This window comes from Natator depressus, chromosome 9 (assembly GCF_965152275.1).
Source record: "Natator depressus isolate rNatDep1 chromosome 9, rNatDep2.hap1, whole genome shotgun sequence".
In the NCBI taxonomy this organism is placed as follows: Eukaryota; Metazoa; Chordata; order Testudines; family Cheloniidae; genus Natator; species Natator depressus.
In genome coordinates this window covers 48978065-49000306 of record NC_134242.1, presented here as the reverse complement: position 1 = coordinate 49000306, position 22242 = coordinate 48978065, and the positions used below count along the sequence as shown (strand labels likewise).

At 44.3% G+C, this 22242-nt stretch overlaps 1 protein-coding gene across 10 annotated transcripts in view; it reads right to left on the bottom strand.

Annotated features, from left to right (window-relative positions):
* The window catches only part of MAP3K13 (mitogen-activated protein kinase kinase kinase 13), a 133272-nt gene that overhangs the window by 32717 nt on the left and 78313 nt on the right, over positions 1-22242 (bottom strand). For all 10 annotated transcript variants that reach the window (XM_074964102.1, XM_074964101.1, XM_074964099.1 and 7 more), the window contains one exon: positions 9492-10063. In XM_074964102.1, coding sequence (XP_074820203.1) covers positions 9492-9990 — 499 coding nt within the window. In that variant the 5' untranslated portion in view covers positions 9991-10063. The remainder of the gene's footprint in view (positions 1-9491; positions 10064-22242) is intronic.

Sequence of the window (22242 nt, the reverse complement as noted above, 5' to 3'; positions counted from 1 at the left end):
ACCGGAACGGACCTCACTAGTCCTCTAGTCCAGTCTCCTCCACTCAAGGCAGGGCTAAGCAATAACTAGACCATTCCTGACAGGTGTTTGTCTAAGCTGTTCTTAAAAACCTCTAATGACTGAGATTCTATAACCTCCCTAAGCAATTTGTTCCAGTGTTTAACCACTCTGACAGTTAGGAAGTTTTTCCTGATGTCCAACCTAAACCTCCCTTGCTGCAATTTAAGCTATTGGTTCTTGTCCTACCCTCAGAGGTTAAGTACAACAATTTTTCACACTCCTCCTTGTAACAACCTTTAATGTACTTGAAAACTCTTGACATGTTCCCTCCTGCCTTCCCCAGTTTTCTCTTCTCCGGACTAAACAAACCCAATTTTTTCAATCTTTCCTCATACATCATGTTTTCTAGACCTTTAATCATTTTTGTTTAAATGGGGTAAAACAGGGCACAGAAGGGAAGGCAATAAATATGGAGCCAACAATAGGCCGAGTATAAAACAGTGGTGGTCAACCTGCAGCCCATCACGGTAATCTGATTGTGGGCTGCAAGATATTTTGCTGACCATTGACTGTCCGCAGGCACGGCCCGCTGCAGCTCCCAGTGGCCTCAGTTCGCCGTTCCCAGCCAATGGGAGCTGCGGGAAGCGGTGGGCCACAGCGATGTGCAGTCTGCCGCTTCCCATAGCTCCCATTGGTTGGGAACAGTGAACTGCGGCCACTGGGAGCTGCAGAGGGCTGTGTCTGAGGACGGTCAATGTCAGCAAAATGTCTTGCGGCCCGCAATCAGATTACCCTAATGGGCACATGCGGCCCATAGGCTGCAGGTTGCCCACCACTGGTATAAAAACTAAAAACTGTTTAAAAAGCCAGCTAAGGTTGCTCAGTGACAACAACTAAGTTACCTAACACATCATTTAGAAAACCCAAGCACTTAAAGCAAGATATGTTAAGTACATCATAAGAGTTACACTGGCCACATAATAAAATACACACATTTTTCTTCAGAACTACAAAGAAATGCATGTTTCCTCACATCACAACTTGAACTCTGCCCCACAGATTGCACTTTGATATCTACTAATTTTATCATCTTGATTTCAATATAAGGTATACATTTTTAACAGTGAAAGTAAGCAAGCATTGGAACAATTTACCAAGTGTTGTGGATTCTCTGTCACTGACCATTTTTAAATCAAGATTGGATGTTTTTTCTAAAAGACGTGTTGCTCTAGGAATTACTTTGGTGAAGTTCTCTGGCCTGTGTAATGCAGGAGTTCAGACTAGATGATCACAATGGTCCCTTCTGGCCTTGGAATCTATGAATCTCTAATTTTTAAAGGCATGAAGTTAAACGGAAAATGTCAGTTAATGTATTTGTTTGAAGTGTTGTAGTCATGTTGGTCCCAGGATATGACAGACAAAGCGGACGAGACAATATCTTTTATTGGACCAACTTCTGTTGATGGAAAGGACAAGTTTTCAAGCTTCACAGAACTCTTCTTCAGGTCTAGAGAAGGAAACTACAGTGTCGAAGATAAACATAAGTGGGACAGATTGTTAAGCGTAAATGGTTCACATGTTCTAAGAGACCACTTAAAATGAAAAGCGCAATTAACACCTCTGGAGTCAAGTAGGAGAATGGTGGGTTAGTAGGAAGCAGCGTATGTTACAAGTTGCTGTAAGTGGCCCCAAAACCAGTGTCTCTGTTAAGTCTATGGTTTTTGGTGTCCAGCAGAGTTATGAATTTAAGTTCCCAGGCTCTTTTGAAGGTGCTGTGCAAATTTCTTTTAAGGATGAGGACTGAGAGGTCAGATATCAAGTGATTGCTTCATGAAAAGTATTTGCCCATGAAAGGTATGGTGTGTGACGGGGCAAGGCCAGATGGCTATAGAAAAGTAGTGGGAGATAGATATATTAGCTCCAGGCTAAACATATCCCTGGTACCAGGATAAATGAAATGGCAGCTGCTCCAGGTCAATTAAGACACCTGGTGCCAATTAAGAACTTTCCAGAAGGCAGGGAGAATGCTAGGTTGATTTGGACACCTGAAGCCAATCAGGGGCTGGCTGAAACTAGTTAAAAGCCTCCCAGTTAGTCAGGTGGGTGGGTATGTCAGGAGCTGTGGGAGGAAGCTGTGCTGTTGGAGAGACTGAGTAGTACACACCATATCAGGCACAAGGAAGGAGGCCCTGAGGTAAGGGTGAAGTGGAGCTTGAGGAAGTGAGGGCTGCTGTGGGGGAAGTAGCCCAGGGAATTATACATGTCATGTTTCTAGAAGGTCAGCTACAATAGCTGATACTATTAAGGTCCCTGGGCTGGAGCCTGGAGTAGAGGGTGGGCCTGGGCTCCCCTCCCCCTTTCCCGTCTGATTAATCACTGAGACTGGGAGACAACAGAGACTGTGCAAGGAAGGATAACTTCTCCTCACCTCCCTCACTGGCTTATGATGAACATGGCTCAGTAGACTGTGACCCTTGTCTCTAGAGAGAGAAGGGTTACGTGGAGGGTCACAGTGAGCCTCTGAGGCTAGCGAAATCTGCCAGGAAACGTGGGAACCACAGAGCTTTGTCACAGGTGTTTTTGTCTTTTATCATTTTTCTGTATGAGTTCATTCGAAAGCATAGTGATTGTCTCATTTCACCCACATAGTTGTTGTTGTTTGGGCATTTGATGAGGTACATGCTGTAATAGGCATGTATCTTGAAAGGGTATCAAGACCCATGGATCTTGAAAGGGTATTGATCATTGTAGCAGTGGAAAGATGTCTACAAGTTTTGCATCTGTTCTGGCAGAATCTGGTACCACTTTGAATTGGTGAGTCCTGGTCTATGGGGAGCTTGTTTCTGATAAGCTTCATGAGGTTAGGGATGGGGGGGTTGTTTGAAAGCCAGAAGACGGGGTTTCAGAAAGATTTCTATCAAGAAGTGGTCCCCATCAAATATGAGTTGTAACTGTTTGATACCCCATATGGGGTCTAGTGTGGGGTGACAAGTGACAACTAGCAGAGTGTGACTAGTGGGATTTTTTTCCCCCTGTATTGAAGCAGGTTCTCCTGGGTATCTGGATGGCCTGTTACATGATGAAATCTACTTCTCTGGTGTTTTAAAACTGCCTTCACCAAACAAGGATGCTCCACCAGAGAAGCAGATTGCATCATAGAATGGGCTGTGTCTGATTTCGGTGGAAAGTTTTTTGCCAAAACCCAAACATCGAAAAACCAAAAAGTTTGATTCAGATATTCTTCCACAGCACTGCAACAGGGTCTTCTGACCAGAGTCTCCTGTATGGGCCAGGTTCCCTAGCCAGACTACATTTTCCATGACACACTATGTCCAAGGATGCATCATCAAGACAGGGGGACTATGGCACTTTATGGAAGATGCAGTCTGGACAGTTTCCTCTAAAAATTTGGTTTTCTATTATTCAACAAACAGTTAAAAATTTCCAAGGAACATTTGTAGCCATCATATTTATTCACACACACAGACTCATAGACTTTAAGGACAAATGGGACCATCGTGATCATTTAGTCCAGCGCTTTTCAAACTGGCAGTCTCGACACAGAAGAGGGTCACAAGGCTATTATAGGGCATTGTGAGATGGTATGGTATTGCCACTCCTATTTCTGTAATGTTGCTGGCGGCAGCGCTCCTTCAGAGCTGGGGGGCTGCTCTGAAGGCAGCACCGCTGCCAGCAGCAGTGCAGAAGTAAGGGTGGCCTGGTACAGTATTGCTGTACCCACCCACCCCCAGCTTCCCTTTCCCCCCGGCAGTGTCCTCTACTTGGAAACTTGAAATATGGTAAGCCTACTTTACATTTGTTGAAAGGCTTCAGTGCCTTTGACTGCAGGGATAATGATTACATACTTAACTTGGTGCTCCTATGAGTATGCACAGTAATTTGCTCTCACTTTTGGAGTGTGTGTGTCATCACAGCGTGAAATATTTTCAAAGAGGGGCTCAGCAAAAAAAAGTTTGAGAACCCCTGATCTAGCTGGTTTCCGGCCCAATGCAGGTGACAGAACCTCACCCACCCACTCCTGTAATAGACCCCTAACCTCTGGCTGAGTTCCTGAAGTCCTCAAATCATGATTTAAAGACTTCAAGTTACAGAGAGACTGCCATTTATACTAGTTTAAACCTGCAAGTGACCAGTGCCCCATGCTGCAGAGGAAGGTGAAAAACCTTCAGGGTCTCTGCCAATCAGACCAGGGATAAAGTTTCTTCCTGACCCCAAATACAGCAATTAGTTAGACCCTAGAACACGTGGGCAAGACCCACCAGCCAGACATCTGCGAAAGAATTCTCTGTAGTAACTCAGAGTCCTCCCCATCTAGTGTCCCATCACCAAGCATCGGAGATAATTTCTGCTAGCAGTCACAGATCGGCTACATGTCATTGTAGGGAGTCTCATTATACCCATCCCCTCCATAAACTTATCAAACTCAGTCTTTAAATTAGTTAGGATTTTTTGTCCCCACTATTCCCCTCGAAAGGCTGTTCCAGAGCTTCACTCCTCTGATCATTAGAAGCCTTTGTCTAATTTCAAGCCTAAACTTTTGAGGGCCAGTTTATGTCCATTTGTTCTGGTGTCCACATTGGCACTTAACTTAAATAACTTCTCTCTCTCTCCCTGGTATTTATCCCTTTGATGTATTTATAGAGAACAATCATATCTCCCCTCAGACTTCTTTAGCTTAGGCTAAACAAGCCAAGCTCTTTGAGTCTCCTCTCATAAAATAGGTTTTTCTTTCCTCGGATCTGTTCCAGTTTGAATTAATCTTTTTTAAACATGGGAGACCAGAATTGTGCACAGAATTCCAGATGAGATCTCATCAGTGCCCTGTATAATGGTACTAACGCTGCCCTGTATCTACTGGAAATATCTCACCTGATTCACCCTAAGACTGCATTAGCCTTCTTCATGGCCACATCACATTGGTGGCTCATAGTCGTCCTGTGATCAACCAATACACCCAGGTCTTTCTCCTCCTCATCACTTCCAACTGATATGTCCTCAGCCTATAGCAAAAATTCTTGTTATTAGTCCCTAAATGCATGACCTTGGACTTTACACTATTAAATTGCATCCCATTTCTATTACTCCAGTTTACAAGGTCATCCAGATCTTCTTGTATGATATTCTGGTCCTCCTCCGTATTAGTAATACGTCCCAACTTTGTGTCATCCACAAATTTTATTAGCACAATTCCACTTTTTGTGTTGAGGTCTTTAATAACAATGTTAAAGAAGATTGATCCCAAGACTGATCCCTGAGGAACTTCATTAGTAACCTCCCTCCAGCCTGACAGTTCACCTTTCAGTATGACCTATTGTAGTCTCCCTTTCAGCCAGTTTCTTATCCGCCTTTCAATTCTCATATTAATCCCCATCTTCTCCTATTTAACTAATCATTTCCCACGTGAAACTGTACCAAATACCTTACTGAAATCCAGGTAGATTAGATCTACTGCATTTCCTTTGTCTAAAAAACCAGTTATCATCTCAAAGAAGGAGATCAGGTTGGTCTGGCACAGTCTACCTTTTGTAAAACCACATTGTATTTTATCCCAATTACCGTTCACCTTAACTACTTTCTCTTTCAAAATTTGTTCCAAGGCCTTGCATACCAACTGAGGTCAAACTAAGGGGTCTGTAGTTTCTCAGATCACCTTTTTTCCCCTTCTTAAAAATAGGAACTATATTAGCAATTCTCCATTCACAGGATTCGATCCCAGAGTTTACAGATTCATTAAAAATCCTTGCTATTGGGCTTGCAATTTCATTTAATATTTCCTTTAATATTCTTGGATGAAAATGATCCAAACCCTCCCCCCCCGCCCCCGATTTCGTCCCATTAGGCTGTTTGAGTTTGACTTCCACCTCAGATGTACTAATTTCTACCTCAAAATCCTAGTTCCCATTAGCCACCCTGCCACTACCCTAAGCTCTTCATTAGCCTTATTAAAAACTGAGGCACAGTATTTGTTTAGGTGTTGGGTCATGCCTAGATTATCTTTAATCTCCACCCCATGCTCAGTGCTTAGCGGTCCCACTTCTTCTTTCCTTGTTTTCTTTTTATTTATATAGCTGTAGAACCTTTTACTATTGGTTTTGATTCCCTTTTGCAAAGTCCCACTCCGCTTGGCTTTTGGCTATCCTCACTTTATCCCTACACTTTCTGACCTCCAAGAGGTCTTTCCTTGCTCATCCATCCCATCTTCCATTCCTTGTAGGCTCTCTCTTAATCACCTGTTTGAGATGTTTGCTCATCCAGATGGGTTTGCAACACTTCCCTATGAATTTTTCCCCCTTGCTTGGGATGCAGGCTTCAGGTAGTTTCTGCAACTTTGATAAAATAATTCCAAGACTCCTCCACATTCAGATCCTTGAGTTCTTCGGTCCAGTCCACTTCCCTAACCAATTCCCTTAATTTTTTTAAGTTAACCCTTTTGAAATCAAGGACCCTAGTTGTAGATCTATTTTTGTTTAGCCTTCCATTTAGTTCAAAGTGAATTAGCTCATGATCACTTGAACCAAAGTTGTCCCCTACAACCATTTCTTCCATGAGGTCCTCACTACTCACCAATACCAAATCTAAAAGGGCATGCTTGACCCTTGTTGAGTCAGTGACTATTTGGTGAAGAAATCTGTCAGCTATCACATCCAGTAAAATCGGGGCCCTACTATTATTAGCAGCACTTGTCCTCCAAGCTATATCTGGGAAGTTAAAATCTCCCATAATCACACAATTCTCAGTAGTATTTATTTCATTAAAAACATTAATGAGGTCTCTATCCATATCCAAATCAGATCCTGGGGGTCTGCAGAATACGTCAAATACTATCCCTACGGAACCTCTAGTAGCTTTCTTTCCCAAAGTGATTTTGGCCCAAACAGGCTCTGTCTTACCCATTCAATCATTTCTAATTTCTTTACAGTCTACCTCATCATTAATATACAATGCTACGCCACCACCTTTGCCTTTATTTCCGTCTTTCCTGCACAGCACACATCCTTCAATACCTGTACTCCAGTCATGACTACTATTCCACCATATTTCTGTTATCCGTATAATATCTGGTTTCACTTCCTGCACCAGTAGTTAGAGTTCCTCCATTTTGTTATCCAGGCTCATTGCATTGGTGTACAAAAATCTTAATTGTTCCTGCTTGGCTTCACCCACATTCCTTACAATAGAATTGCCCTCCAGGCGAGGCTGTATGGCCTTGCGGTCCATTGGGGTGTGTGGGCCACCACCCAGGGGTGGTGGATAGGTAGGGGGACTGGGTCCTCCCTGCTCCACCGGATTCCAGATCAGGGCGCCGTCAGTGGTGAGTGTCTGCCACTGGGTCAGCGGGGATCCGTCTGCAACACGTTGACCATCATCAGGACAATGGCTAGTCCTCCTGTGGGCTACTTCCTACCTACCATGTTACTCCTGGTGGCAGTCTGCGCGTCTTTGGGGTCTCCGGGTTCCTTGGCCAGTGCAACTCCCTGTAGCTCAGACCTCCCTGGGGCATCCACAGGTAGCTGGGCATCTGCTTGGGTCTTGGCGCCTCTGGCTTCCGCGGGCCAGGGCGTCAGTGGCTCCTGGTCAGGAGCCAGCAAGGAGCATCCTTCCTCTCCAGCGGTCAGCCCAGACTGAGCTGGGCTGCTCCCTCTTATACTGGTGCTACACCTAGAGCATGCCCAGTAGGGATGTGGGTGCGTGGCTTCCTCTGCCCACAGTGAGGAGTTAACCTTTCCCAGTCCAGTGCGAGGTGTCTTCACCCCGTCACACCTCCCTATTTCAAATGAGAACTTGTTCTAATCTGCCTTTTTCCTTTCCCAAAGCTGGGGACAGGTTATACTTTTAAAGATATAATATATGTAGGCCTTATGCTCATAACCTCATTAACACATTAACAATTTTCGTTAATATCCATAATTTTTGGCAATCCATTTGTTCTCACACCACCTCTTTCTGTCCTGCTCTTTTATATCAGAATTAAAGGATGCAGGGCATGACAACTGTCCACAAATATATGAAAAGTGTAAACACCAAGATCAGAGAAAAATTGTTCAGCATGGTAGGGAGGGGAGGTAAAAGGGAGCGAAATGTTAAATGTTGAAAGTCTTCCTGACAACAAGATGTATGAGGCAGTGGAATATTCTCACAGGGAAGTGATGGAAGCCCCAATGTTTCAGATATTTAGTACCAGACTGGACACAACACTAGCTAATACATTCAGCATGGGAAAATCCTGCATTAAGATTGTATGGTGGAAGGTGTGTGAGCAGTTCCAACTATTCCTCCACTGTACCTTACCTTGCATTTGTCAACATTATTTTTAATCAGCCATGTCCTGCCCAATCACCTAACTTGATTATGTTCCTTAGGTTCCCCATAGATTTCTCTAGTCCTCTGTGACGGGGTTGGGTCTCACCACCGCAGCGCCTCCTGTTGGTACCTCTGGGAATTAGCTCAGTCCATGTGGAGCGCCCTCCACTGGTGGTGTCCCGTCCGTCTCTCACCCTCCGTTGGTATCTGGACCCATGTTGCTCCCTTCTCGCAGCATTCTCTTCAGGACACTGCCCCCTAGTCCATGCTCACCCCCTTCCAGGGAAGGGGGGAGGTTTAACAGCAGTCTTTTCGCTTCACCCCAGCCGCAGTGGCCAACCAATCCCCAAAGTCTGACCCCTTCTATCAGGGGTAGCGTGCAGTCCATTATGGCCACTTCTAACAGCCGGGTGTAGTACAAGGGGGAAGGGGGGACCCAGGCCTGCCCTCTACTCTGGGTCCCAGCCCAGTGACCCTCTGGCGGCAGCCTCCCTGCCCTCCTTCACTCCCCTTGTCCGCCTCTCCTCCCTGGGCTGCTTCCCCTTCGGCCCCCTTGCACCTTGTGGGCCCTTCTATTAGGGCCTGCAGCCTGCCAGGTATGGGGCTGGAGCTTTCCTCAGCTCCCGCAAGCCTGCCCAGCACTGCGCTGTCCTGGGTGCTGGTCTCCTTCGCTCAGGAGACAGACCTTCTCCCTTGAAGGTCTGGGAGAACTCCCCGCCTCTCGCCTGGGCAGCCTTTATATAGAGCCTAGCCTGGCCCTGATTGGCTCCCTGCAGGCCCTCTCTGATTGGCTGGCTGTCCACACAGCCGCTCTGGCCTGCTGTAGCCCAGTCTGGCCTGGGGGCGGGGCACTGCCCCACCACATCCCGACTAATTTAAATAATTGTCTCAACTTCGAAGTCTGCCACTTCCCAGTTCAGGGGATGGAGTAGATCATGTAAGTGGTCTTTTCCAGTTCTAGCTTATACAATTCTGCGCTTGCGGTTCACTACGGAGTGACTGTTTTCTGTGCAACTCTGTATGTTAGGTATGAGAGAGTGTCAGACAAATGGTCATGTGGAAAGCTGGGAAAGGGATTTCATTACTTTTAGCATCCTCACACACTTCACTTTAAAAGAAATGAAGGGAAGAAGAAATGCACTGGGAGCATTTCTGTGGCACAGGCTTACCTTGTTGCTGCAGTTTGTAGTCAGTGGAGTATGCTTTCCCTATGATGTTCCATACAGGCCTCAAACAGCCAAAAAGTCCCTCAAGAAACCCACTACTCCCACTCCCGGATCTGCTGAACTGGATTTTAATGTCATCTGTCCCACTGTTCTCTCCATCCATCGTGTTACTGTTGCCCTGAGGCACAGCTGTTTCTGCTTCATCCTGTTCTCTCAACTGCAGCACACTGTTCTCAAATTGGTCCCTAGAGTCCTCGCTGACGCTGGTCAACACCGCTGTGGTGACTGGACTGCCCACATTTTCTATTAGATCTGCCTGAAGTAAGCCCTTCTCTCGCACATCCTCTATGATCTCAGGTGAAGGATGGTTTCCAGTGGGTGCATGATCACCATGTATCCCACTGAAGTCTTTGTCTTCACTGAAAGTATTGGTGATCAAGTTTGTAGAGGAAGGCCAGCTCAGGTGCTCCTGAGGACTGGCCATGGTGCCGTGCATGTGCATGAAGTAGGTAGTCCGATACGGTGCTTAGAGAACTAATGATACACAATTCAGATGCAACAAATGGCCCCAGCACCTGGAATGAGAGAAAATGGGATAAGAAATATTTTTTTCTTTTCTTAATCACTACTATATGGTATTTCTGTTTTGTGCTCTTTTCTGGAGAAGATCTGATAATGAGTTTTACTAGAAAACTGGAGGCCCAATGATATTTGGTAAATGATTACTGAAATTTACAAATGACAACATTTGTTCCCTTTGACATTTAACTCAGTGCACATCATCAATGGGATGGTCCTTGTTATTTCTCCTCTGGGTTACCCACCATGACTCTTTTTTGGAAAACTCAGATAACTGGCAACGGCTGACCCGTGAGAGTCTTCTTACAGGAAAGGCCTGTGTGCACTATGTTACCACCAGGGCCAATACCCCTCTGCACAGACACCAGTCTGTTCTAAGTGGACCCAACTGCAAGGTCTCACGTGTTTCCACGTCAACTCTGTCTGGGTAAAGATTCTGGCTACGCAGGACAGACCCTTTGTCTGAGCCCTTCCCTTGGGATGATCCAGCCACCCCAGACCTCAAAACCAGTGTCTCAGACCTCCTTAGCCCCCCAGTTGCTTACATACATTCCTTCAGAGTTCCACCTTGATGTGGTCACTCTGGCTTCTAGTTTGGCCCCTTCAGGGACAATGGGACAGGACATCAAAGAACACAGGGGTAGCAAACAAATTTCTTGACCACAGTCACTTTACTCTTGACAGCATCAAGAGTTAAAGATCTCTTCAAACACAACAAAAGTCCAGAGACACAGCCGCCCTTAGTCTGATCTATGTCCCTTCTGTGAGTCCAAGGTTTGTCAGCATTTCAGGCTGGGTACAGTCCCTTCTGTGTTCTCTCTCCTGCTAATGTGGTGACAGTCAGCCCCCTGCTCAGAGCAGCACACCCTCTTTAAAAGAGTCTCCCTCTCCTTGCCATGTGCTCTCCTGGAGTGCTCCAGCCTAGGGGTCAGTAGGAAGGGGAGCAAACACTGATTGTTCCATGGAGGTGGGGAAGTAATAAAGAGCCATTCCAGAATTATAGGCCCCCATTGCTCTGTGATGGCTTCTCAGTGCTGGTGTCAAGTATCTTTCCTGAAGAGGGAAGTTACTGGGAATGCAATTCATTAACCTTGGCTGGGCTGGGCTAGACATGAGTTCAGCACATAATACAAAATGGAGTTCCCCCTTTTATACAGACATATCCCACCATCACACACTAGTCAGGGACAAAATGCTTATTCCACTCCCTCTGCTCTGAGGGCACAAGCCAAATCTCACTGAAGTTAATGGAAAGACTCCCCTTGACTTCAATATGTCAACAGGAGATTTTTGATTAAAAAGCCAGAAAAGTTTCCCTAGGCAAAGAACAAAGGTCCTGAAGTCTGAAAACAGCCACCAAAAGGAAGAAATGGAGGAGGTTGGAGAACCTCAATGGAAGGTGCTGGGTGTTCCGTACTTTTGAAAATTAGACTACTTAATTCAGGTGACTAAATATGGTATTAGACAGCTAACATCAGGAGGATGTTTGAAAATCATCACCCTTGAGCTTGTGTTCTACCCCTCTTTGAGGGAGCAGTACATTGCATAGATAAAATAATAAGACCACCACTGGGGAAAGTCCAAAAGCCTGAGGTTTTTTTGGTATCATTCATCTTTCTCTGAATACACATACAGTTTTATATATAAAGCACACACTAAAATGATGCTATTAAGGTTATAAAGTCAAGTACTTGAAAGTAACAAAAATAGTATGTAATCATGTAACTAAAGACTATCAGTGCATGAGCACAGGCCACCTGAATTCTGGGATTTCCTAACTTTTGAGTGCTTGACTTTGCAACCTAAATAACATTCTTTTAAAAAGTGTATGTCATTTCCTAGGGTCTTTTAAAGGAAAAAAGTAAGTAAATTATATTTGTTGCACCTCTAACAACCCCATCATGCATCATCAGCAGGGTTTGAACTCTGAACAGCACAGCCTGCGCTATAGGACTAACTACATTCGCTCACAGCAGGTTAACATCCTGGGGCGGGGGGATTGGCCATTGGGGCTTGTTTGGGGGTTGGGGAGATGGACAGGAAGACTCCATCTCATTTTCTCTCCCTCCCAGAGGGGCTGCTCCCAAGCTTTCCAGCACAGTGCGCTGTGCGATGGTTGCAGGAGCATGGTCATGACCTTAGATGAGCTCATATTTAATTAGAATTTTGGCAGACTCCCAACATTTTATTGACAATGCAAGCAAGAGAAAGGAAATTAAAATTTTCAATTGTTCATCTTTCATTCACGCCTGAACAGAATTTTATGAGACAAACTGAGGGCAATTCCTTTGGCCCCAAGGCTTTCTCCTTACCAAATTCCAAAAGCTTGCTGCAAACAACGGAGATATTAGAGCTTCTAAAAATAAAATACAAATCTCCAGAATCTTTTATACTGAAAAATAACCTCAACTTAGGGGTTGCTTCCCCAATAATGAGGCCTGATCTAAAAGATCAGACAAGGGATTAAGGAAAAGCAGGCTCTCAACAAAAGTGGCTCAAAAGTTTACTCAAACAGCTAAAGGAGATTGCATAAAAGATGAAATGAGACATACATGATGCCAAAATTATATTATTGCTACATAATTCGAGTAATAAACTGGTTAATAAAAATGGTCATTAAAACTCAGTAGTGTTACACTGACTTTTGGCTTTAAATCAAATGTACTGAGAAGGATAGAAGGCTGGCGAATGAGAGCAGTTCTGGGAAAGCAGTGTGCCAGACTGTACTCCCCCATACACATAAGTTCATAGATTCCAAAGCCAGAAGGGACCACTGTGATCATCTAGTCTGTCCTCTATAACACAGGACATAGAACTTCCCCAAAATCATTCCTAGAGTAGATATTTTTAGAAAAACATCCAATCTTAATTTAAAAGTCGTCAGTGATGGAGAATCTACCACAACCCTTGGTAAATTGTTCCAATGGTTAATTATCCTCACCATTAAAAATTTACACTTATTTCCAATCTGAATTTGTCCAGTTTCCACTTCTAGCCATTGGATCTTGGTATACCTTTGTCTGCTAGGTTGAAGAGCCCATTATTAAATATTTGTTCCCCATGTAGACATTTACAGGCTCTAATCAAGTCTCCCCTTAACCTCTGCTTTGTTAAACTAAACAGATTGAGCTCCTTGAGTCTATCACTCTCTTCTCTCAATCCTCTCCAATTTATCAACGTCCTTCTTGAATTGTGGCCATCAGAACTGATTGCAGAATTCCAGCATGGCAAATACAGAGGTAAAATAACCTCTCTACTCCTATTTGAGATTCCCCTGTTTATGCATCCAAGGATTGTATTAGCCATTTTGGCCACAGCATAACCTTGGGAGCTCACATTCAGCTGATTATCCACCATGACCCCCAAATCTTTTTCAGTCACTGCTTCCCAGAATAGAATCCCTCATCCTGTAAGTATAGCCTGTGTTCTTTGTTCCTAGATGTGTATATATTTATATTTCATAGAATCATAGAATATCAGGGTTGGAAGGGACCTCAGGAGGTCATCTAGTCCAACTCCCTGCTCAAAGCAGGATCAATCCCAAATTTTTGCCCCAGATCCCTAAATGGCCCCCTCAAGGATTGAACTCACAACCCTGAGTTTAACAGGCCCATGCTCAAACAACTGAGCTATCCCTCCCCCCATAGAAAAACACATATTGTTTTCTTGCACCCAGTTTACCAAACAATCCAGTTTGCTTTGAATCAGTGGCCTGTCCTCTTCATTGTTTATTACTCCCCCAATTTTTGTGCCATCTCCAAAATTTTATCAATGATGAATTTATGCTTTCTTCCAGGTCGTTAATAAATAGGTTAAATAGTGCAGGGCCAAGAACCAGTCTCTGTGTGCCCCTACTAGAAACACACCAATTCTATGATGATTCCCAGATTACAATTACATTTTGAGACCTATCAGTTGTTGGGATTCCCTCCAAGACCTTTTCCACTCTGCTTATCCAGAACACCTCATCCAGTTCTGGGAGAACACTTTACCCTTGAATCCAAAAACTTGGTTTGAATCAGGACTTGTCAACAGGGGAAGGGCTGGGGGCTAGCCTCCCAGGCCGGGAGCTCAAGGACCAGGCAGGACAGTCCCATGGGCTGGATGTGGCCTGTGGGCCGTAGTTTGCCCACCTCTGTTGTAGGGAGTCCAAATTTGCTGCCCTGGGCTACTTCCTACCAGTGTCTGTTCATTTTGGGGCGTGGCAACTCTAGTCCAATTAGTTGGGTGGCCTGCTTCCCATAGGGTCCTCTCACGGGTCGTGAGCAGCACCTTATCACAGACTCAGTCTCCTTTGGACTGGGCAGCTGCAAGTTGGTCAGGCTGAGCCCTACAACATCCCTGGGCTTTGCCCATTCAGTAGCCTCCACAGCTGAAGGCTTCTAGGTCTCCTCCACAGTCTCCCATGGCTGGGGCGACAGTGCTTCCTTCCAGGTGGCTGCCTTGGCGGGCAGGTTAGTGATCCTTCCCCTCACATAGAGAGGCGGCTAGCTCCTGCCATAGCTCCACCAGTCAGCCCCAAAATGAGCCAGGCTCTCTCCTTTTCTCCACTCTACAGGCCTGGAATTGGCTGCAGATATAATGGAGCAGGGCTAGCTGGCAGTTTCTCTGCTTCATTGTAGACCTATTTTTAATTTTAAATATTAAAGATCTTAATGGATTTATTGTAAATGCCCAGAAAATCAAACCTGTCCTTAAAGAGCAAGTGCTATAATTTTGGGGAGAATACGCTGTATTCTTCCTATGTAACAAAGTAGCTGAATCCCTGCTGTATGACTAAAATTCAACTCAATCTTAACTGTGAAACTGCAATGGCGCTTTCATAATAGGTAAATTAAAGGTATTAAATGTATACCTTATTCCTACACCAGAAGTATACTAATGCTGTTGAGCAATCCAGTAATAATCTGTGTGTCAGGAGGAGAAACAGAGGATTTGGCCCAGCATGATTAAAAAAGATGGCATTCTGTTAAAGGACTTCTTTAGAAAGGAACCACATTCACATCTTTAGAGTCACTGACATTAAGATATAAAGTAGAAAAAATACTACTTTGATTTAGCCAGGCTTAGATCTGAAGACTTATGTGTTTAGGTAGAGGAGGGTAAAGAAAATGTACAACATACTGGGCTACACTGCTAAAAACAATATAACGGTCTCTGCAAACACTTAGAACCTGATTTTACAGCCAATCATACCATCATTGGTTAAGGTATTCTGAACAATTCTAATAGGCAACCTGCTCAGGGGGTGTTCTGTTTTTCAAGCTTAATAATGCCTCTGCAGAAACAGTCTTCAAGTTAAGAGTTCTTAGATGTATGTGTATGTGCAAAGGATTATGCATGTATTTAAGCTATGCAGACTTCACTGAATGCTACTGCAGCAGCATGTTGCAAGGCAAAACCTCGGATTTGAGCTAAGCTGTTTTGATCAGCTCATGCTTATTCTTGCAGCTAAGAAAAAAGGTATTTTAAATCTACAATGGAACTTCTGAAGCACAGTATAATTTTGTATGATCACAAGCTGCTGTAAATTATTCTCAGTCGCATGGAAAACAGTCTTCCATCCACACCATTACAATTTAGCTCCCTGAATGAAGGAAACAGGAAGTGCATCTTTGTTTATGGAAAAGCCAGATCTGACATCCCTGAAAACTCAGCACATTAGACAGCCTTTAGCTGCAGTTTAAAAGCATTAGAAAAGGCAGTTCATCCAGAAGGGAATAAAAGAGCAGCTGAATCAGTCTCATAACTCACATTTGGGAAAAACCCAGGAAATTCAGAGGAAATTCCCCCTAGCTAAATAGCCAAATTCCATCTCTGCTCTTGGTGGCTTCCATCTCATAAATGAGCTTCTCACACATATACAGAGAGACACATTAACAGCAGCCACACACACGCACACAGCCTACTGAAGCCAAACATCTGAGGGTTTGGCATGACAACAGCACTCAAAAGTAATGATCTGTTCTGAATGGACAACTCAATCAGGTAAATGCCGTCTGTGACCGTAACGAATGCTCCGCCTTTGTGGCGATGGCTACACTGCATAGTAAGCTTGTGTCTGTGGGACCCAGGCTTCCAGATTTGGTGTTTTCAAGCCCGTACTTAAGCATCCACATTGCACTGTAAGCATGGGCCACCCAACACTGCTGACATCTCCATACTGCATGATGCAGACTCAAGTCAGACCTTCTGTTTCTGGTGGCATACCCCAGCTTATTCCATGGTTCCTTCCTAGAACCCACACCAGCTATTGCTACTCTAGGGCTTGGTTCATAGTGGACTGTAGGACACCTTGTGTGTCCATACTCCATGAGCCCACTGATACATCCAGCTGAGCCATTTTCAGATATGCATGCTCCCAGCAGCAAGAGTCATCAACATGGATTCCGACCTAGTGGAAGAACTTCTCCAGCTCACTGGGTCAGTCCTATTTTAGGAATCAGGCAGAGCATCTGTGAGACACTGGCAAACCTTTTGGCAGAGATTTTTCAGTTGATGCAATTTTAGACTTGGCTTTGGTAAGGCCATCACAGAAGGGTTGGTTGTAGGAATAACTTTGGATTGAGCGATCACAAGTTGATTCAGTTTAAATTAAAGGGAAGGATAATGAAAACCGGGTAATCAACTATGGGTTTTGAGTTCAAAAGGGCAGACTTTGGGAAATAAAGGGAATTAGTTAAAGTCAATTGGACTGAAAAGCTCAAGGATTTAAATGGGGAAAAGGTTTGGAATTCCTTCAAATCAACTATCCAAAACAGGAATACCAAGCAAAAGAGAAAAAACTTGTGGAGAAATGCTCCAGACCCAGATGGATGAACAACCACCTCAAAAAGCTTATTAGGAGTAAGCAGAGAGCCTATTCAGAATGGAAAAAGTGGTTGATCAGCAAAGAAAGCTACATCATGGAGGTTAGAAAATGCAGGAATAAAGTGAGAACTGCTAAAAGTCAAGCTGAATCAGCACTTGCCAAAGACATTAAAATAAATAAGAAGAATTTTTAGTTATATAGATAAAAAGAGAATAAGGATGGATGAAATTTGGCTGCTATGCTGTATGGATAGGAAGGAGATGAAAGGCCCAAAAACTAAATGATACTTTGCCTCAATTTTCAATAAGGATAATAATAAGGAACACATAGAGCTTAATGCGTACTCACTGGGAGGACTAAACTTCCATTACAGAATACTGAAAGAACTGGCACATGAGATTGCTAGTCTAGTTAGTAGCAAGGATTTTTAATACATCTATCTATTTGGGGTTAGTAACATGTAACTGGAGAACAGCTAATGTCCTACCTATATATAAGAGGGGGGGAAAAGTGATCTGGGCAATTACAGACCGGTTAGTCTGACTTTAGTTATTTTTGTTCCAAAACCTTGCATACTACTGAAGTCACAGAGCTAAAGGAGCTGGAATGCAACATGGATTTACCAAAAGTAGATCATGCCAGACTAACCTGATTTCTTTCTTAGGGAAAATAACTGATCTTTTAGATAAGTGAAGTGTAGTAGCTCTAATATTCTTGGACTTCAGTAAAGCATTTGGCACAGAACCACATGGGAAATTATCAGTTAGAGAAGATGGGGATCAGTACACAAATTGGAAAGTGGATAACAAACTGGCTAAAGGGGAGAAGGCAACAGGTTGTGCTGAAAGCTGAACTGTCAGACTGGAGAGAGGTTACTAGTGGAGCTCCTCAAAGGTCGGGGTCTTGGGACTAATCTTCATCAATACAGAGGAGGATCTGAATGTTATACAGGAAGAGCTATAAGACTGGAGTGATAGAAATGGGATAAAATAGTACAACTTGCAAGGTCATGCACTTTGTTGGGTCGCCCTCAGTTATATAAGTATGATAGAATTATAATTATGTAGTAGTAGAAATAAAGATAGACAAAAGAGTATATAGGTATTGTAAAAAGGTATGAACATCAGTTCCATGCTGTTGAATTTCACTCTGTAACAAATGCAAGACCAAAGTGCTAATTATTTCAGGCTGGTACAGGACAAAGAGTCTGTGTTGGAAAGTGATAAGAACTTTGAGGAAACAATGCTGTTCTTTAAAACAACACCATGATGCTCTTCCCCCGTGGGGGCCCCTTGTCATGCCTATGTAAATCTTGGTATCCAAAGAGGGAAAAATAGATAGTGGGATAAAACTTGTTAAATGAATCAAGAGTCATAGATTGTGTTGTTAAGTAAAAGAATGAATGATGAGTGCATGGAAGTGAGAGCCTAAATCAGGGAAATAATTGGTTAGTAAATGGTGCCAGCCTAATCCTAAGAATTTCAACCTTGATATCGATGGGCCGAAGAATATGCAAAGTAGAGATAACTGGATGACCCCTGAGGGGTGAACTGGAATCCACCCAAAACGAAGAACAAGAAGATAACACCTAGCCATCATGGAGCCGTCATGGATGTACCACCTGCTGATTAAGCTGACTGATGGTCATCTCAGTTGTAAATTCAGCATGATGAAGCAACTTCCATAGACTTGTATTGAACCAGAGACCTATAAAAATAGGGTCCAGGGACTGTGTTCTTTGAGTCTGGTTCTACGACCACCCTCCAGGAGCATCGGATGAGCATCTGACAACAACTCGGCTCCACTCTCGTGTCCAGGCCACCTGGCCAGCGACTTGGCACGAGCAACATCTAGGCTGGTAACTATAACAACCTTTATGTAGAACCTGTGTGTGAATGTCTGTGTGTGTGAATGGATCTATATAGAAATTGCATATAGGAATATTTTGTTGTATTTACAATAAACGTGGCAATTTGCCTTGTCCCTCTTACGCTAATAAAAATGATACCAACAGGATCTTGTAACAACTTCGGGTCTAAAAATAAGAATTTCTGCTATAAGCTAAGGGTCATCAGTTGCAAGCAACAGAGGAGGAGAGAGACCTGGTTGTGGGGATCAATCATGGGGTGACTGTGAGCCACCAATGTGATGTGACTGTGAAAAAGGTAAATGCGATCCTAGGATGTATCAGGCAAGGCATTTCCAGGAGAGAAAGGGAAGTATTAACGCCTTTGTACAAGGCACTGGTAATACTCATTTGAAATAATGTGTCCTGGTCACCCATGTTCAAGAAAGAATCATTCAAACTGGAAGAGGTGCAGAGAAGAGCTATTAGGATAAGGGGAATGGAGGGCTTATCTTATGAGAAGAGACTAGAAGAGCTTGGCTTGTTTAGTCTTGCAAAAAGAAGGCAGAGAAGGGATATGATTGTTTTCTATAAATGGTGGGAAGAAGGAGAGGGATAGGGAATATCAGGGAGGGTGAAGAGCCATTTAAGCTAAAGGACAATGTTGGCACAAGAACAAATGGATATAAACTGGCTATGAACAAATTCTGGCTGGAAATCAGAAGGTTTCCAACCACCAAAGGAGTAACAGCCTCTCTATAGGAGTTGTAGGGGCAAACAACTTAATTTTCAGAAAGAGCTGGACAAATTTATGAGTGGGACAGTATGACAGTGTTGCTTGGGATGCTCTCCCTGTTAATGTCTTATGTTCCTAAAAGCTCAGGTTTCAGGGTTTCAGCTAGCCACCTGCAAGAGGTAGGAAGGGATTCTTCCGACACAGTGTTTTGGGGTTTTGTTTTGTTTTTGGGGGGGGGTCTTCTTCCTCTGAACCATCAGGAATGGCCCTGGCTGGAGATAGGACATTGGATAGGGTAGGCCAGATTGCAAAGTTGGCATGGAACACACTCTCTCTCTCAGGTGCTTGGCTGACTGGTTCTTGCTTACATGCTCAGGGTCTAACTCAGGAGTGGGCAAACATTTTGGCCCAAGGGCCACATCCGGGTTGCAAAATGGTATGAAGGGCTGGGTAGGGAAGGCTGTGACTCCGCAAACAGCCTGGCCCCCCACCCACTATCCGCCCCCTCCCACTTCCTGCCCCGACTGTGCCCCTCAGAACCCCCAACCCATCCAACCCTCCCTGCTCCTTGTCCCTGACCGCCCCCTCCCGGGACCCCCTGTCTCTAACTTCCAACCCCGCCTGCTCCCTGTCCCGACCCCTATCCACACCCCTGCCCCCAACAGGCCCCCCTGCCCCATCCAATCCCCGCCCCACTCCTTGTCTCCTGACTGCCCCCTCCTGGGACCCCCATCCCTGACTGCCCCCCCCCAATCTCCCACCCCCATCCACCCCCCCCCGCAACTCCCTGTCTCCTGATAAAGCCAAAGGTAGTAGGCATACGTGTTCCTGAAATTACTGCTGACTTTGAGAGAATGGGCTTTCCAGACTGCTCAGTGGCCACTGATGGGACTCATATGCCTATAGTTTGCTCTCCACAAGGAGCACATGAGAATATAAACCACAAATGGTACTACTCCATTGTTATGCAGGCCCTTGTCAACCACCACGGCAGATGCATAGACACTAATGTGGGATCACTGGCAAGGGGCATGATGCCAGGGTTTTCCAGAGATCAGGGCTTTACCTTTGTGGACAAGCTGGGACACTATTCCCACCAAATAACAGTTATAAATAGAATCCCTCTCCCCACTGTTGTTCTAGGGGACCTTGCATGCCCCATTTTTCCATGACTTTTGAAACCCTATCCTGTTCACAGAAGCCCTGGTAAAAGAAGGTTCATACTATACACTCAGCAGCTGTACAATGGTGGTTGAATATGCATTTGGAAGACTGAAATATCATTGGCGCTGCCTTCAGAACCTTTTGGATGCCAGTCTGCAACGTTGTGGCCTGTTGTGCTGTGCAGTGTCTGTGGGGACAAGGAAAAATCTTTTTACCAAGAGTGGACTCACACACAGCCAGAAAGTGCATCTGTTACCAGGGCTGGATTCACATGCACAGTGGAAATCAGGGATGCTTCACGCACCCACATGATAGGTTTACATGGTCCTATGCACTGGGAGAGGCGGGGGGCCTGAAATGCTATTTGTAATTATTCTGTTTTTGGGTGTGGAGCAGCTTTGGAAGAATTTTAATTTGGTTTGTAAACACTTTAATGTACCACTACACACAGTGTATTGCTCACTGTGCTGAAATGTATGGAAATGTTTTATGCTTATGGATTACTATGACATTGCATTTTAAAAAAAAATCTTAAGTGAGGCCAGCCATGTACTTGAACCCACAACTTATGGGGTACTGTGATGAAGTTCTACTTCATTACATATAATAAAATTTGCTAAAGAAGCCATGTGTGCAAATTTAATATTTATTTTAAACATGAAAGAAAAGTGTAAAACCCAGACATGCAGACCAGCTGCCATCCAAACATACAACACAATATCCAAAGGGTGCAAAAAACAGTGAACAGTGCATGTTTCCAAATAAGACTGACAGCTGTTTCTGGATGTCTCCTGTTCCTCTGTTCTCCTTGACCTTTCCAGTGTATTTTGCACATGCAGGCTGCAACTGGACTGGAGCGGAGGAAAGCACAGGGTACATTTAAACATTCCCTTTAATAGTATTCATTGGCTGTGAGATGGTCCAGCCAACCCCTTAACTGTCCAAAGTCTGTATAGTCTGCAAGACATGATAACGTGGAGGGGACTCAGGACATAGGGATGGAGCAGGAAGTGAATGTGGGAGTGGAGCGGATGCTGCAACCTACACTCTGGTGGCCACAAGCATAAGCAAATGCTCAAACAGCTCCTTCTGCTGCAGTCTCCCTTCCTTCCTCAACCTCAGGTAATGCTCCAAGAACTGTGCCACCAATCGCTCCTCGTGCTATGCATCCTCTCTCTCTTTCCACCTTTCTTCCATCCTTATCTTTCTGGTACTCAATCTGGTCTTTCTGTTAAAGTCTGCTGATCGGTTTTATCGAGAATCTCTCCCATCAACACATCTTGAACTCTTTCTTCCTGCATGTAGTTGGAGGCATCTACTCCCCCAAGCTCCTGGGGCCGTGCACTTGCCCTACAGAGGTGAAATGGCCTTGAAAGGAAAATGGAAGAACACATTATCATCTGACCATAATAAAAAAAATTACATTTCTACTCTTTCAAGGGAGCTGCTTTACTTCCCAAGGTCAAAAGACTACACATTTTAATCAATGGGCTTTATTTTATTCACACAAAATAGCGGCTACTCCAGATGGAGCAGCACCAAAAGCCATCACACATAAGGGTAAGATACACATACAAAATTCAGTTACAATGATTTATAAATCCTCACTACTTTTCCT